General features: G+C 35.9%; 1 protein-coding gene across 2 annotated transcripts in view; it reads left to right on the plus strand.

Annotated features, from left to right (window-relative positions):
* VPS41 (VPS41 subunit of HOPS complex) overlaps positions 1-17,014 on the plus strand; it is a 115,061-nt gene that overhangs the window by 65,734 nt on the left and 32,313 nt on the right. For both annotated transcript variants that reach the window (XM_054644522.2, XM_077179233.1), the window contains 7 exons: positions 247-393; positions 1,597-1,663; positions 8,191-8,288; positions 10,660-10,789; positions 12,474-12,589; positions 13,994-14,050; positions 16,256-16,317. In XM_054644522.2, coding sequence (XP_054500497.1) covers positions 247-393; positions 1,597-1,663; positions 8,191-8,288; positions 10,660-10,789; positions 12,474-12,589; positions 13,994-14,050; positions 16,256-16,317 — 677 coding nt within the window. The remainder of the gene's footprint in view (positions 1-246; positions 394-1,596; positions 1,664-8,190; positions 8,289-10,659; positions 10,790-12,473; positions 12,590-13,993; positions 14,051-16,255; positions 16,318-17,014) is intronic.

Below are 17,014 nucleotides of genomic sequence, written 5' to 3' on the forward strand. Positions count from 1 at the left end.
ACTCATTCACTTATTATGTCTTTTTATTTGACATGTGAATTTAAAACATCTAAATTACTCTGATCCCTTTACTCCTTTTGTCACTTCCTGGGTTAGATGGGGTTTTGTATCAACAGTTTTTTCTGGTGGCACACTTAGCCCTGCTCTGAAATTTATGCCGTAAACTGCTCTGACTGCCTTAGCGTACAAAATGGTGAGTAGGAGTTTGTCATACTGAATAAAGTTCTCTTGGTTTTAAACTTTCAGGGCGTGAAGATACTTGACATGATCTCCAAGCAAAGAATTACCAATGTGCCTCGAGATGACATAAGCCTTCGCCCAGATATGTATCCCTGCAGCCTTTGCTGGAAGGATAATTTAACGCTGATTATTGGCTGGGGAAATTCAGTAAAGGTGCAATTACCTGTCTTTGTAATAAATGCTTGCTGTTATAACAGACAAACAGAGGATTGTTTCTGAAAAGTAAAGACAATCGAAAAAAATAGAATTTGGTTTGACCAGTGTTCAGAACTCTTGCTGCCTCAGAAATGTCATTGGACTGACCGTCATGAGGAGGAGGAATGATAGGCACCCAGCGGTGAGACAGATCTCAGTGTGAGAGCATGCAGTGAATGTAATCCTCAGGGACGTTTCACTCCTTAGAGAGATGTTGTCTTTGGAAAGCTTTAAGTGTGCTGTTGAATTCATTTCTTTGGACTAGCATTAAGGAAGAACAACTTACCGTGAGGTATTTTTGTGAGGGCATTGGTTTGGGGGCTGAGGAGGTTGCAGCTGCTTAAACAGGCACATGATTTTGGTCAACCATGGGGGAGAAAAAAGGGTGGGTGGAAGGACAGGCTGCTTAGGGTTTTGTTATCTTTCAACAGGAGACTGGCATTTCAAACTTGTGTGGTGCAAACTGATTATCATTTGCTCAGACCAGCATATGACATGAGTTTGTTACAAGCCTGTTAGCTGTTTTCTAATAACAGACTGCTGCATCACTGCACAGTGGGAAATTAAAAGTGCCTGATAGGAATAGATGGAAAGGGAGGGTGGAGTGAGGTAGGTGACATATTAAAAGCTTTGGGAGCGTTAAGCTTAGAGTTTTATAAATGAGGAGGTTTGTCCTAAGTTTGGCATCTGTCTTCCCCCGTCTATTGCCTGCTTCACAACATTTGGTTATTTGCATTTCTTTGTATATACATACTCCCCTCTTGTAACTGGGAGGAACAATAGCAAACTTAGTGAATAGGAATCAGGTACCTTGAAAGGTACTGAGACACAAAGTGTGAGAAGACACCAAAACCAAACTCATAAATAAATGCCTCTGTGAAGAAACCACAGTGGGCATGTATTTTCACATTTCTTTTATGTGGTCCTATGTGGTCCTCTTCTCTCCCAGCATATTTATAAGGCTGTGAACTACAGCCACTGCTTTTCTGTGTGGTTTTCTTTACTGATGCATCATTACTGTTTCACAACTTGTGTTTTTCAAAATAAAGAAATCCATATTGGAGAATTCCCAGAGATTGCTTTTATTATTGAGGCAAAGTTAGTGTCATTTTAGGAATTACAGCTTCCTTATTGTAACAATTCAAATCTCTTGTTTCCTAGATTTGCTCAGTAAAAGAACGGCATGCCAGTGAAATGCGTGACCTACCAAACCGCTACGTGGAAATAGGTATGGTTGTATGAATTCACTCCTTTTCAAAAAGCTTTAAAAGTCTTCTACATGCTAGCCAGAACAAAACTGTTACGCTTTGGAGGCAAGATGTAGTTGTAATGTAAATATCTCCTCATTTTTAGTTCCTGAGGTTGTCATAATGCCCTCTTGCCTAGGTATGAGGGTTTTTTTCTAGAGAACCTTAAGTTCTGTGACCATGTAATACCAAAGATACTTGTGTGAACAGTGAATACCTTAACTTTCCTTCATACAGATTCCTTTAGAGAACTTGAGTTTTCATCTTGCCTAAATGATTGATGGTCAGTGTAGCAGTAAAGAGAAAATAGATACTACTTTATTTGATTATATGTTGTTTGACTACACTATTCATAACATTTTTCTCTTTTTTCCCCCCATAAAAATCTCTGGTGTAGTGCTAGGAAATTGATTTTAATTTATTTTTGTTTCCTTTCTTGGCTTCTGAATTTCATATTTTCATTTACTTTCTTATTTTTCTAGCTAATCTGATGTAAATAAATTTTTATTATTACTGATTATTGGAAAAGTTCTTGACAGAGTGGAATTCAAAGAAAATTTGGAAGGGAAGTGGGGATGTAAACAAAAAGACACAACTGTCCCCAGAAGTGTCTGCTGGGGAAAAGATGTATCTAGGAATAGATAGTGCTGGTCTTCTGAAGATAAGCAAGCCCTCTGACTCTGCAGACCAGAGTGGGCAACAGTTTGGAGGCTATGATGCTCCCTTGACTGTAGTAACATGAGATTGTAAATAGGGTGCTCAAGCAAGATCCTGAATCATGTCAGTTTGGAATGGTGTATGGCATATGTGTGCGTATACTCTGTTTTCTGATTTCAGGAAGGGAGTGTTCTAAAATAGCTTCTGAAAATCATCTAGGAGACTTGTTAAGCTCTGCAGGGAGTCTGAATACTGAGAGATTGGTGGTGTGCCTGAGAATTAACTGAGACCTGAAAGCTATTTGATGTTTAGGATTACATAGTGCAAACAGACTATTTAACTGTGGAATTCAAGGATATTCACAATAATTTTATCAAGGAAAAGTTTGCTCATGAGTTTTAGCCTCAGATCTTGTATATAATACTTTCTGTATCTGTAAGTAGCTTTTAGAAAATAACTAAATGGGTTTGGTCACATACTGACAAGTGAACAGAGATAACTTCTATTTCATCTGTGATGTGCTTATATAGATGGTGCTAGTTTTAGGTGACTGTCTATTGGAACTTGATTAAAAAGCATAAAAAGTTGTCATTGGGCTATTTAGGTGCAGACATGAAGGATAAAGATTTATGTGGAAGTAACTTTTTCATCTTAAAATTTCTGGCCTGCAGTTTTCTCTGTAGTTTAGAGGACTGGTATTTTATCTCAACCTGTTAATGATGTGCTTGAGATTTTATTTTCTGGTTTCAAGTCAAAGCACTGAAATTGCTTTGCTAAATGCCATCCACGTCACTCTAGAACCTGGGAGGATTGGGACGGAAAAGAGAGAGACATTGTTTGTTCAAGTCTCAGTATAAATTATTAGTCTTTCATAGAGTGACATTGAAAGTCTTCTTGACTGCAGTATGTCATACCATAACATCTGTTTCAATTTTACTTCATCATTACTTTTCAAAGGTATAGCCAGAAAATCTGATCTTATATCAGACCTGCAAACAGTATAGTTTTTTTTGCAAGACCACTAATATCCAAAGTGAATGTATAAATTTATATGCTTGCATAAAGTAAAGAATTTATACAAGACAAGAATATAATCCTTCAATGCAAGGGCAATTGAGTATCCTTCAGATATTTTGACTCATAAGATCTTGTCAACAGACTTACAAAAAGCGAAACCCGTAACACAGTATTACTTTTGTCATGTTTAGTGGTGTGGTGTTTTTTAATTTTTTTTTCTCTCTGCTTTTACAATTTTTCACCTGGAAAGAAAACCAGAAGTGGAAAACAGGAAACTTCATAGTTGCTTCTTTGGTCATCAGGGTAATACATAAGGAGTCTATGATAAAACAGTGTCCTGTCACATGTCAACAGTTTCAGGTTTATGCTGTTTTAAAACCATTCTGAGGGCCCCTGAGTTCCATAGTGGTATCATAGAAAACTGTGATGGCATTAGTAGATAATAAATGTTCCTTCAGTACTTTGCAACCCAGTGAATAAGGAAACAGTATTTCCTGCATTGCAATTTAGGTGCATAGGATCCTGTTTAACAAAGTACCTCCTCATCTTCTGTTTCTATCTCAAGAATTAGCTATACTTACTCTAAGGCGGGAAATAATTTCACTATCTGCTGTGATGCCAAACCCCACAATGTGTGAAAGTTACACCTTTGAACTGTTCTGCATGTTTTATCTTAAAGAAGATAATGCTGTGATTATCTGTGAGAGAAAATAGATGAATTTTACAGGTCTCATGCACTGAGATTGATGTGGCATTGCTAATTCAATTTACATCTTTCAGTATATTAGTGGTGCTTTTCTTCAGTAATCTTGCTATTGTTTTTGCTACAGTTCATTACCTCTGAGAGTCTTCATTCAGTGTCAAAGATAAACTCCAAGTGAGTGTTTCTATTTAGGTTTAAACATATGTTAGCTGAGCAGATCCTATCAGTTTAGCTCTGTCAGCAACTGCTGTGAAGTAGTGTATTGATTAGAAGGTATTGGTATTGAATTACAGGCTTAACGTAGACTAAATGCCATTGTGATCCTTCTTAAAGAGTGCTTGACCTCTGTGCTCACTCCTGAAGCGTGTACAAAAGCTGTAATGCTGCACAGCTTCTGCTCTGAACAGGGAACCCTTCCTCAACTATAACCCAAGAGAAGGCTCATTGCTAAATAACTAATTAGACTTCCCAGTTAATATAATACCTTTTCAAAGGAAAATAGGAAATCTAGTCTTCCTTGGCCTTGCCAGGATTTTATATACCATTATGGAGAAGTACTTTATCTCTGCCTCAGTTACTCAGGTTGTTAATGATAGCAGAAAATAGAGATTAACACCAGAAGTATGTAAAAGACTTCAAGTTGATTAGAGAATTTCTATTCAATTTACTTTTGTCCAGATTCTGTCTGAGGAATCTCAGCTTAATTGCAGGTACAAGCCAGGCAGCAATGTCTCTTGAGTACTTGTCTCCCTTTGCATTCAACCAAATTTCCCACAAAGCAGTTTTCTGGTTTAAAAATTACATGTTTCAAGGCTATGCTTGTAACAACACACCTGTATGTTTTACAAGGGAGTAGCTTCACACCTGCATGGCAAGTTAGCATCATGCATTGAGATTGCACATTTCAATCTGAATACATGGGAATATTTATTTTCTTGTTTGTAAAGCAAGATTAATGGGATCTAATGTGCCAACATATTTCTCTTTATGTAGACAGAACATAAGGCTTAATTGATGAATGTGATGATCAGGAAATTTACTTCATAAGGTGATTTATGCAAACATTTCATTTAAGCAAGTCTGCTATACTCTGAGAAGCCAAAAAGAAGAAGAAAAAATCCAAACCTAGTTATATAGTTGATTCTACTTAGACTTTTTTTCATCTGTTTTGCCACAAGCCAAACTTATAATTTATAAGTTGCTTCATAAAATGAGTCAAAATTCTTCAAGATTTTGACTTCTTTGTCATCAAACCTCAGAATTTCTAAGCCCCAAAATTCTTCAAGACTGAATATTTTTCCTATTGGTTAACAAAATGTTCTTGGTTCAATGGAACAAAAGAGTTTTTCAGAAAATCAGCTTTGTAGCTTAAGTGATATTTTTGCGGGGCCTTTTCTTGTCCTCTAGTTGGAACTGAACTCACATCCTGTTGGGAAAAAAAGTTATATTTTACGTCAAGTGCAACTCCATGCACAAGATAATAGCTAATCAAATCATGTCATTTTGTATTCTGTTTTGGTTTGCATAAATTACCTAGCTCACTAAAAACATCTGCAAAATTTGTATTCATTGTTATAGGTCACAATGCACCATACCCTTAAGAGTTCTCAAGATGGTATCTCCACCACCAGTGCTTTTAGGTGGAATCAGAGGTAAAATGCTCTGACTATAACCAAAGTTTTACTCTTCAAAATGTGCTGTGGTAAAGCAGGGCCTGCTTTTAGAGGTTTGACTAAACAATATTGGCTCCTTTTAGTTTCAGTGTTGCATCCGCATGGATCTTTTAAGTCCCAGAGAAAGTGGGAGTTTAGGTAAATATTGTAGCATATATAGTTTCATTTCTGTATTTTAGTGTATTTCATACATTTCATTTAATGAGCAGCAAAAAGGATTTACAGGTTTCTTCATTTTACTTCTAGGTAATTTATTTGACATCTGTACATAGATGCTGAACATAGGGTAGATCCACTGCAGCCTGTCTTCTGTCTTCTCTTATGACAGGCATAAACATGTATAACGCATGGCCATACCTCAGTCATTTCTATTTACTTCAATACTACATTTGTTTTAATTATTTTGGATCCTTTTCAAATTAACAGCATTTCTGCATTGCCTTTATGTTGGATTTCTTTTCCTCCTTGATCACAACACAGTGTCCAGAGAGTAAGTCAATTTAACCTGTTATTGTTCTGTGCAGCTGTTACTTCCATCTTCTTTTTTCAGTAAGACTTTTTTGATTAGCAGCATCAAAGGTTTTTATCAGGTCAAGAAGCACTGTCTATGCCAGTTATTCTTTGTTCAAGGCTGTAGCTGCAGAGCTAGAGCATTGTGTTTCAACAACGCCTCTTGAGAAAGATGAGCTAAGAGAAAGCTGATAGTGAAACCAAGGAAACTATATTCTGTTCAAAAACAAAACTTGAAGTGGCGATTTTTATTTGTTTGTTTATTTATGTTTCACATATCAGTACTTCTTTTGATCTTAAATGCACCATTACATTGGGCATTACAAGCATTTTCACTGGCAAAAGGGACCTAAATTCTAGTGTAAGACAAAGAAATATACATGGATTTTAAAGCTGTGTCTATAATAATTATAATTCACCTTGCTGTTTTCCTCTTCAAATACAAACCACAGTATTTTACATGCCTTTGAGACCGTTCTCCTAGCCCTTCTATAAAGCTGAATTTAAAGTTCCTTTGATAGTATTCTGGATTTCACTTTGTTTTTTCTTTTCCATGTTTTTCTTCCTGCCTTCCATATTCTTTTAAAATGCTAAATACTAAATTTTAAACTAAGAATAAGGTATGTAGTTGGTTTTGAACTGATTTGTTTTAAATCATCACTGAGAGCAACATGTGACATAGTCAAAGTAATCTCATCAGTCTTGTAGGCTAGAACAAGATAATTATGTACATGGTTACACATGTAAACCTCTTCTCTGTGAATGGATTGAGTGCTCTATGCTTGTGCTATAGTGTGGTCCTTCAGTGATGCCAAAATGTCAGCAGTCATTAAAAGAAAACAGTGCTTGGTTATTCCTAGAGAGACAGGTGTCAAATATATACTCTGTTTCACTGTATTTTTTCTCCTTTATTGGGAGGACAATTATTTCTCCTGTTCCTTCTTATTATCTTAGCTAAAGAAAATCAGCTTTATTTTTAATGTCATTATGCTGTATTTTCTCTTTGCGTTGCTAGAAAATTTTAGTAAATATATATATATATTAGTAGTTTAATATGCTAAACAGTAAGGAAGGAAACTTTTTGTTTCTTACTTATGGTTAGATTCCCCTAAAACCATGTTTTGGGAGAAATTAATGAAGTATCTGATATTTTTTTTAAAAGCTTATAGTTACAAGGCTTGCTAATATAAGCACTTGGATGATTCTTGTTTTTGTCCCCATGAGAGAGGAGTTCACAAAAAGTGGTGCATCATAAATCCAGCAGAATAAAAACAAAGAGCTGTTTGTGGCAGAGGTCTCATTTATTAAGTCTTTTTGTAAATACAGTTCAGCACTCTCTTTATCTTTCTTGAAATAATCTCATGTAACTATCTCGATTTCAAGACCAATTTCAGAAAATTATGTTTTCAGTTTTATGAACAAGAAAAGGTACTATGAACTGTTGTTTTCTTTGTAATGATTGTATCTGTAAGTTATTCTGTGATGTTTAAAGTGATGATAAATAAATAACGATCTTTGTGTTTTCCTGTATACTAATAGATGTAGCAGGTGCAATTCTCTTTTGGCCACCTGAACATGCTGTGGATATGCAAACCAATGAAGTTGTACTACTTACTGCTTATTTTATTGAGTTTGATTTTTGTTTTGCTTCCTTTTTCAATGTGATTACTGAAAATCAGACTGCACCTTCATTTCAGATGTTTCATCTCTAACAACCTGGAGTACAAACATTTCTTTTTGCAAACCTTAATGTAATTTAATCTGTTCAATGTAGATCTTCATCTGATCCAACTGGGAAATCTCTGGGTTTGTTACATGTGTTGAGTCTTCAGTTCTCTAAAGTGGTGCTGTATGCTGTTGATTGTCTCTGAAAATCAGCGAGTTTTTCTTAGGTAGTAGTTCATACACTTTCATGGTTTTGAGTCTGTTTTTCTTTCCTGTATTTCAGTTTTCCAATTTGACACCGAATTCTACGTCAGTGGACTTGCACCTCTCTGTGACCAGCTTGTTATACTTTCATATGTAAAGGAGATCTCCGAAAAAACGGTAGTTTTTTTTATCTCAGAGTTTCTTCACAACATTAATTTGGCCTGTGAGTTGGGCCTTAAACTTGTCATACAAATATGATTATCTGAGGAAAAAATTGTAGTCTGCTGGTAGTGAACAGTGAAATGTCTCTGGTCCATAAAACAAGGTCAGTGGAGGTGATGTTGAAGACTAATGTGCTTACCTCTCAGAAATCATGTTTAGTTCCTTTTTTTCTTGCAGAATGCAGAGAAGGTCTCTAGCTAGTCCTTCTTGCTCTTTTTTTCCTTCCTTTGTTCCCCCCCGCCACTCCTTTTTCTCTCCTTTTCTCTCTTCCTGATGTTTCTGCACCAGAAGAAATAAAGAATCTTGTTTGGCCGTAAGAGGAACTTGCTGACACTGTATCTCAAAAGAAATGAGAGTAGGGAAGTTGATCAACTCAAGCATATGAATGACTGTGGAGTGGAATGAATGATTGTGAGTGAGTGGCATCTTTGTCTCCTGTTCTTCTAAGATCTTTAGTTGTGTACACCCAGATCCATGTGTGGAGAGGTAGAATTTAGAATTCTTGTCAGCCATTTTGACTGTGCATGGACAAGTGGCATGTCTTTCTCCGACACTGATTTCGTATTGCCAAATAAAAGGCAAGGCAGTGGAGGAAATCCTTGAAGCTGCAGTGTGAGAATGGCAGATGCTCTTGATCATCTCTTTGATAAGCATGTCTGCGTTAGACAACCATCACCATAGTAACCTTAAGAAACTGGGTGCACAAGTTGCTAGGCAATGAAATGCTGTAGGTTCAGACAAATGCACAAGCCTTCTGAAATCAGTGGGGTTAGCTTCTAGTTCTATTTCAGGATGTCAGATTATTATTTCTTTATTTATATTAAGGAGAAAAATAATGTCACAGCAATGTTTCCCAAAAGAGACAGCACAGTATGGGAGAGTCGGTGAAAGACAAAAAAGCAGACAAATGGGATAAGGAGGGGGAGGAAGAGGTGGTTGAAATGCTAGGGAGCAAGGAAATTGGGACACCACTGTTAATGAAAAAGTAGTACAGGAAAGGAGCTAGTGTAAACAAGGTAGTGGCTGCTGAAGGTTAAAGTCATTTTAATTGCTTTAGGAAAGAAAGATGAAAAGGGAATTTCAGGTGATATAATGGTAATTGAACATAGAAAAAAGTTTTTCTCCTGTATTTGGTTTTAATTAGCTCTTTAAACAAACTCCAAATGCTGGACTTCACTAACTTCTCTGTTCTCTGTGTAGCTGTAGGAGGAACAGAAGTACAATTGTCCCTGATGGTGCATCTGTGTCCTGTTGTGATGGGAACTCCTTTGTTAGTGTCTTGGTTCACTTGTCTTGTTAGTGTGGAGCCCAAACTGCCTGAACTTGCAGCAGAATTGCTACTCAGTACAAAAGTGTCCTTTAGTTGCAAGGAACACTTGGCTTCCTACACTTGATTTCACAGCTTGCAAATGACAGCTTGTTACTTATTACAAATTAGATCACAATTGAACTTGCTTTGAAAGTTTTTTTGGTTTGGGTATTTTTTTCCTGGAACAGTTAAATTGAGAAAAGACCCAAGTGGTGCTACTTCCAAATGAGTAAGTTAGAGCTGTTAATATCCGCTTTCTATATGTTCTTGGTCTTTTATTCTATATTTTGCTATAATTCACAGCCTGAATTAGAAAATATAGGATTGTCTTGGACCTTGACTTAATTAAAAATGCAGCTAGTTGAAGACAGCAGTTTCACTTGAACAGAAGGTGAAAATCCATTATGTCATCTTACCATAACCTCCTACATTGCACTTGAAAGTTCATTTTACTCTAAGTTCATCAGAACAGCAAAGTTTTTGTATTATTCTCAGATTAATTTTTCCCTGCTGCTGCTGGCTGCCTAAAATCAAATACCAGCTTAAAAAAAAAAATAAATTTAATACCAGAATACCAGGCTCATAGAGCTCTGTCCTTCAGGGCATGAGCCCAGCTGGGTATGTCCTCTAAATTGTTCTGTTGCTTGTTGAATGAAGCAGTTAATAGTCATCTGTGATAGCCCAGAAAACTTCTGTGTCCAAGAGCAGAGAAGTAGTGAGAAAACTCGGGGTAGGATTGGACCTATGTCTATTTATACCTCCTCCTCCAGACTGATCTCCTTCAAGGAAAGCAATCAAAGAGTAACTTGGAGTAACTTTCCTCTGAGTTCCAGATGCAATTACTCTGTGGAGCACAACTTTGCAACTTATATCATTTGCAGCTGAGTAGCCAGTGCAAAGTACTGCACGTCTGTGAATGTTTGCAGCTGTTCAATTTCAGCCTTGTTTCTAGATGACCACCAGTTGGTATTGCTAAGGTAAATCATGTAGGAAATGACTAAGGTGTCATTTTTCTAGGAAGTGGAGTGTTGTGCAAGGCCTAGACTTGATATTGTACAACCCCTGCCTGAGTCCTGTGAAGAGATTTCTTCTGATGCACTAACAGTACGAGGATTTCAGGAAAATGAATGTCGTGATTATCATTTAGGTAGGTATTCTCAATATTGTTTTGTTTTGTTTTCAGACCTGCTTAAAAAAAGATTTGGGTGTACTTAGCCTCCTTTTTTATTTTTATGTCATTTTTTTGTCATCTCCTTGAACAGCTGTAACGCTTATGACACTGAAGTGTAGAGTGGAAATCCACAAGAACCAGTCATATGAAAGAAAATAAATGTGTGTATTTAAACATCATGATTTTAATGCCATCTATTAGGTCAGACATACTGGAGAAGGCAGAAGTATATATCTCATGTAATGTCCAGTATTGTCGAAGGCAGTATCTTTGAAGGAGATTTATTCAACATATGATCCATAGGAGCTCTTCTTGCACAAAGGGCTTCAGGAATAATAAAATGAGTGGCACAATGTCTGGAAAAGCTGCTCTAGAGGGAAAGATTGAATAAGTATCGTTTCAACAGTAAGATGTACATGGGTCAACTTAAAGGGGGCCCACTGATATTTAGCTTCTCTGTACTGACAAAGCTGCCAGTTGTATTACAGACCTCAAATGGTAAAATGGAATTAATAGGAACTGGATTTTGGCGAGCTCCACCTACAAGACAGGTTTAATTATGTAACAGGAAGGGACATTAATATATGCTGTCTTTTAAAGATGGGGTAGTTTTCTGATCTATATGTTGTAGCTCAGAAAAATGCATGGCAAAGCTGATGCAGAATTCCTTGGTGAAAATTATGTGGCCTGTCTTATACAGAAGCGTTTCTTCTGGCTTTTAAAATCCATTAATCTGAATTTTAAGTATCTCCTCTGCCAGCATGCTTCAAATCATAGGCTTGGCAAACCTCTTTGTGTACATCTATGCCCTTAAGCCACTAGAAATATACTATATCTCCTCCTGACCTCAAAAACATCAATGCTGCTATCAGTAGAATTGGGGGTTTTTTATACATCTTCCAAAGCAGAACATTGATGTCCACAGCTGTACTTTTATGTTTTATGAATATTCTAGTTTACCTGAAAAGTCTAAATGTTATGTATGTTTTAAGACAAGTATTATTTTGTGAATTGCTTATCACTTCAGGAGTGTATTTGGATGTGTTTATAGAAACTGATCTGGACAGTGAGTGGTTTTCTATTCTGTACCTACAAAGTATTCATGTTTCTTCATGGCTCTGTGCAAATGATAACTATTTAGAACAGTCATCTTTTGCATTTGATTTGACCTTTTAGTACTTTTTCTTTCAGCTTACTCAAAAATTAAGGCTTATGGTGTAAGAAAATGCATTATACATATAGCCTTAACTTGCAGCATTGCAAATGCATTGCTGTAATGATGTACTGTGTCCCCAGAGGTTATGGCATCTATCATTTATGCTTTTGATGGCCTTGACCTTGATGGGAAGGATAAGTTTATTGCAGGCTGTGTAGTGTAATAGTCCTCTAAGAGTATAATAATGGGTTCTAAACCATCATAAAGTTTGCACATAGTGGATGAATCAGAATTTGCAATAAGTTTTAGTGGTTTTTTAAAATATATTTAGCCATTTAAACCAGTTTTAATTTATTGGAGAATACAGCATCCAAACTAGTGTGTCCTGCAGAAGTAGCCTTGCTGTCTTCCTCTTTGTAAATTCCTCTCAAGGGTATGCTAAAAAGCAGAACTTTACTTAAAGAAATTATAGTAAAAATATTAAAACTGTGTATGCATTTGCAGAGTATTCGGAAGGTGAATCGCTTTTTTATATCATCAGCCCAAGAGATGTGGTTGTGGCCAAAGAGCGGGACCAAGATGATCACATTGACTGGCTTCTTGAAAAGAAGAAATACGAAGTAATTTTTACATCATTCTTTCCTTCAGACTTTCCTTGTTTGGAAATTGGAGTAGGATGATGGAATTTGCTAGGTCATTTGGATTGGACATTTCTGTTCCTACAGCCATTGAGTAAATGCTTGTAAAGGATGGGACTTAACTATTCATTACGCCATCTCTTACAGACTTAGTCTCACTACTGAAACAACTAATCAAAATTTCACTCAAGTGAGGTGGTTGAATTAGATGCTGAAAATACTGCTCTCATCATCAGTTATGAAATGTATTAACTGACACTGAAAATTATTAAAGCTGGGTTTTGGCTTTAGAATAGCAGAAGAGTTAACAAATGAGCTGTGCTTTTAAAAGTAAAATATTATGGTCTTAAACTGTACCTGCACTTGCTGAAAGTAGTGTTGCTCACAATAAAGCTCATCCAATATTAAAAGACAAGGGTATACAGCTCTCACGGAAAAAAAACAGCTCACCATTTGGTTACGTAAATTCTGATGTTTGAGTATGCATATCTAAACACCTAAAACAATAAGTTCTTTCAAACCGTATGAACACACACACAGTGGTCTGAATTCTAATATCCTGTATTTATTGACTTAGAACATTTGTTATGATGCATAAAGTTAACTTGCAAATTCTAATTTATGTTTGTTGTGTGCCCATTAGAAGAAAAAAAATGTGGAAAAGCCATTCAGCATGTATTGCTTTTGCTAATATAATCATGATATTTCTCATGCAGATTTGTTTCAACCTTGTGGATGCTTTTGCATTGGAATAGCAAACTTGTATGATGAGTGTAGTTTTGCAATATATGTAAATCACAGCATTTGGTCCCTGATGACTCCAGTAATTTGCAAGTGAAAGCTGTGTATGTGCCTTTATGAAAGCCATTCAAGTTAGACAGGCCTGTTATGATATATCTTAAAGGTTTCATTTTTATTTGTGTGCCAGATTTTTTTCTATATGTTCGAAAAAAATAGGAGTAGGAGTACAGCAAATGACACTTAAATATAAATCATTCTGACTGAAGAAGACATTTGGGCTGGGGAACTGGCAGGTAGCTTTCCCCATTCACCCCTTTTCCTGTTGATTTTTTTCACAGGTTTTGGTAGTGAAGTGGTCTCTTTTGAAAATGATCAAATGTGATTGCATTGTGTATTTTGTTGTGATTTGATCTTATTATAATAATGTGGAGTGAACCCAGATGGAAACAAAAGTAGTTTGCTCTTTGCTTGACTGCTTTTGTTTGAGTATGAATTCAAAGCTGTTCATCCAACCATGGCATTAAAAATTCTAGTGCTTCCAACACCCTACTCTGTAAAAGAGTTGATTTATACAGTTCTAGAGCTTTCTGTATTGAAAGTTTGTGAATGTGACTGGTATCTCTGTTTTCTCCTTTTTGAATATAGGAGGCTTTGATGGCAGCTGAGATCAGTCAAAAAACCATAAAAAAGCACAAGATTTTGGTAAGTCTCAAAACTTATATTCAAAATATAATATCTTCTTTATTTTAGAATGCCATAAGATGCAACAAGTATATTCCCTGTTTTTTATAACACCAGGAAATAACTGTTAGGCATACTCCAACTGGCATCCAATTTTTTTGTTTCAGCTGCAGAACAGGAGCATTAGTTCATGAAACATGAAAGAATCTGCATTATATGAAGGTGCTATTGGCATTGAAAGGAAGAGAATTCCATTTCTCTGATTGCTGATGGGGATTTTTGTTTGCTTTTACTTTTGTATTAAATTTACTGTTGTTTGAAGTAACACACAGTATTTCACTCTTAGAGAGTGCAGGCAGGAGTGACAAATTTCTCCTTAACTTATACCTCGTAAATGTGACAGGATTTTGTAAAAAGTTTAAGAGATGCTCCTTTTCTCACACACAGTTATTTCCTATGTTTATAGTCCCTTTCACAGAACAACAAAGGGTATCAATGTTTAAAACAAAAGGGGAAATGGTGTAATAGACACAAAAGTGTCACTAATTTTATCTTTTATTTGTTTGCTTTTGTTTAAGTTCACTAATACTGATGCTGCTTTAAATTGAAATCTGTACAAAGTGTTCAAGATGTGCTTAATTTTTTGGCCAGATTACTGGTGTTATCAGTAATATATATCAGTATGTCTTTAAAAGTTTTACTCTTGTGTAGTCCAGAAGTTGAATCAAGATTTAAATGGCTTGCCATTACCTATCACAGAGTTTGCGTTTAACAAAACTACTCTGTCGCACTTGCAAAAGATGTAGAGTTAAAGGGGATCCTGGCAATGCATTAGGAGATAAAAAAGAAAGCCAAACAGGCAAACACCAAACTAAAAAAAGAAATCCCACAGCTTTTCTTTTGCTTTGCAGAAATTTGATCTGCAATAAATGATTAAATACAATGAAATACAAGCAGTTTTTGAGATTTTGGTCTTTAAAGCAAAAGCCAACAGAATGTGTTGAGGAAACAAAATGTTGACATCAAGCCCTAAGTGAAGGATTAGTGGTACACTGATTTTAAACAACTCATGCTCTCACTGCCTAGTGACACCACATTCAGAATACCTGACAAGTCTGGTAGCCTTGGGGGTTTTTTAGATGGAAGTAATTATCACTGCTTCTCTGCACCTCTTGAGCAGAGCACAGAGATCATAAAACAACCAGATCTACATCTCTTTCCTTAACCGTCTTCGCTGTTCACTGAGAAGCTGGTCCACAGGAGAATGACAATTTCTGTCTGTCTCTTTCTTGAGAATGGTGAAGTTGAAAATATGAAGGTGGTTCCTATAGCATAATGAAATCCTAAAATCTTGTGTATGTGCATTTTTTTCTAACTTTGTAGCAGATTGACCAGTTGAAGTTGTTGCATATCCCTATTCATATTCTGCTATGGTCAATTCTTTCCTTGATATGGATCAAAGAAATGTCGTGCCTCAGAAGATGCAAATGTTTAATTTTTTTAAGAAACAAGAACTTTTTTTTCATTGTACAGCTTGGTTTTTTTCTTTTCTCCTCTTTTTTTTTTCTAGAAACAATGTGCTTTTTTTAGTGATGTGATTCTTAAGTTATGCAATGAGTACACTGGGTTATGTCAAAATGGATATGAGTGTTGAGATTACATTAGGAGGCTCATGCCAAAATTTTAATATATATTAAATGCATATCAGAAACATTTTACAACTGACCTGTGTGATGAACTTTGAGAAAGAAAATTTGGTATGTAATAACTAATAATCTTGTTAAGTTCTCAGTAATTCCTGCACTTTATTGAGCAGCATTAGGATTTATATTCTCAACCAAATTTTTGCTCTCCTCTGCAAATTGTTTTGGCAAAGAGTATGTCTTATACAATGACTGGTGGTTTTCTTTTTGAATTAATTCAAGCACAGCAAGATCAGCTATGTGTTTCAAACAATCGTTAATAATTAGAGGTGGTAGTCTTCTCAGCATCAGTGAGGTTATGAGAATTATTTAAAAGAGCACCTTTAGTTGAAACTGTGAGCAGTCTATGCAAGTATTTTGTATTGACTGTTCTGTGGGCCCTACTTGTAAAGGAGAATCAAGGGATGCACTTAGAGCCTTGAATTTCCAGTTTTATGCACTACTGTTACAGTAGTTCTGTACAGTAGTCAGGTAGTTCACTTCCAAACTTTTATAGCTAATTCTCTGTTTTCATTCACTCTAGGATATTGGCTTAGCCTATATAAATCACCTGATGGAGAAAGGAGAGTACGACCTGGCTGCTCGGTAACCTAGTATTAAAGATCTTCTTTTCTGGCTGAAGTGTATCTATGTAGGGAAAAGCAAAACCAAATTTTTGATTCTGAAGTATTTGCGGATGTTGATTTTCTGTGTGTTCTGGAATTTCTGACGTTTCAAAACATAGAGGTGTATTGCAGTGCCATATATTTTTTTGCTTGTAATTACCTAAAAGTTGCTGTAAATTTTAACTGGAATTGAGGCATATATTTTTGAAAGAAAGCCGTGATTTTTCAATGTCACACTAGATTTTCAAAACTAAGGTTTTCTTTGGATTTTGATAAACTCAGTTTATTAGTGTGTCATTGCACATAAGAGCATCAGAAAATAATTTGATTTTGTGTAGGTATAAACAAAAATGTCAAATATGGGAATCTAAAGTAAGGATCAGAAATTACCCAAGGTTTTTGTTTTCATGTACATGTAAGCATAAGCATATCTTTTTAAGTGTTAGTTTTTCTCAGGTGAGATTTAAAGACTTTATTTTAAAATTTAATTTAATTTAATTTAATTTAAAGAGATTAAAGACTCATAAAGCTGACCAAGACGGTGGCATGTCTGTGTATGGTGTGTGGATTTCCACTAGATGATGTTTAAGCTCCCTTCCAATCCAAACCATGCCATGATTCCATGAAAGCTGATATGGCCATCATGGGTGAATGCATAATAAGCAGTTAATCCTCTT

The sequence above is a fragment of the Agelaius phoeniceus genome, chromosome 1 (genome assembly GCF_051311805.1).
Source record: "Agelaius phoeniceus isolate bAgePho1 chromosome 1, bAgePho1.hap1, whole genome shotgun sequence".
Taxonomy (NCBI): domain Eukaryota; kingdom Metazoa; phylum Chordata; class Aves; order Passeriformes; family Icteridae; genus Agelaius; species Agelaius phoeniceus.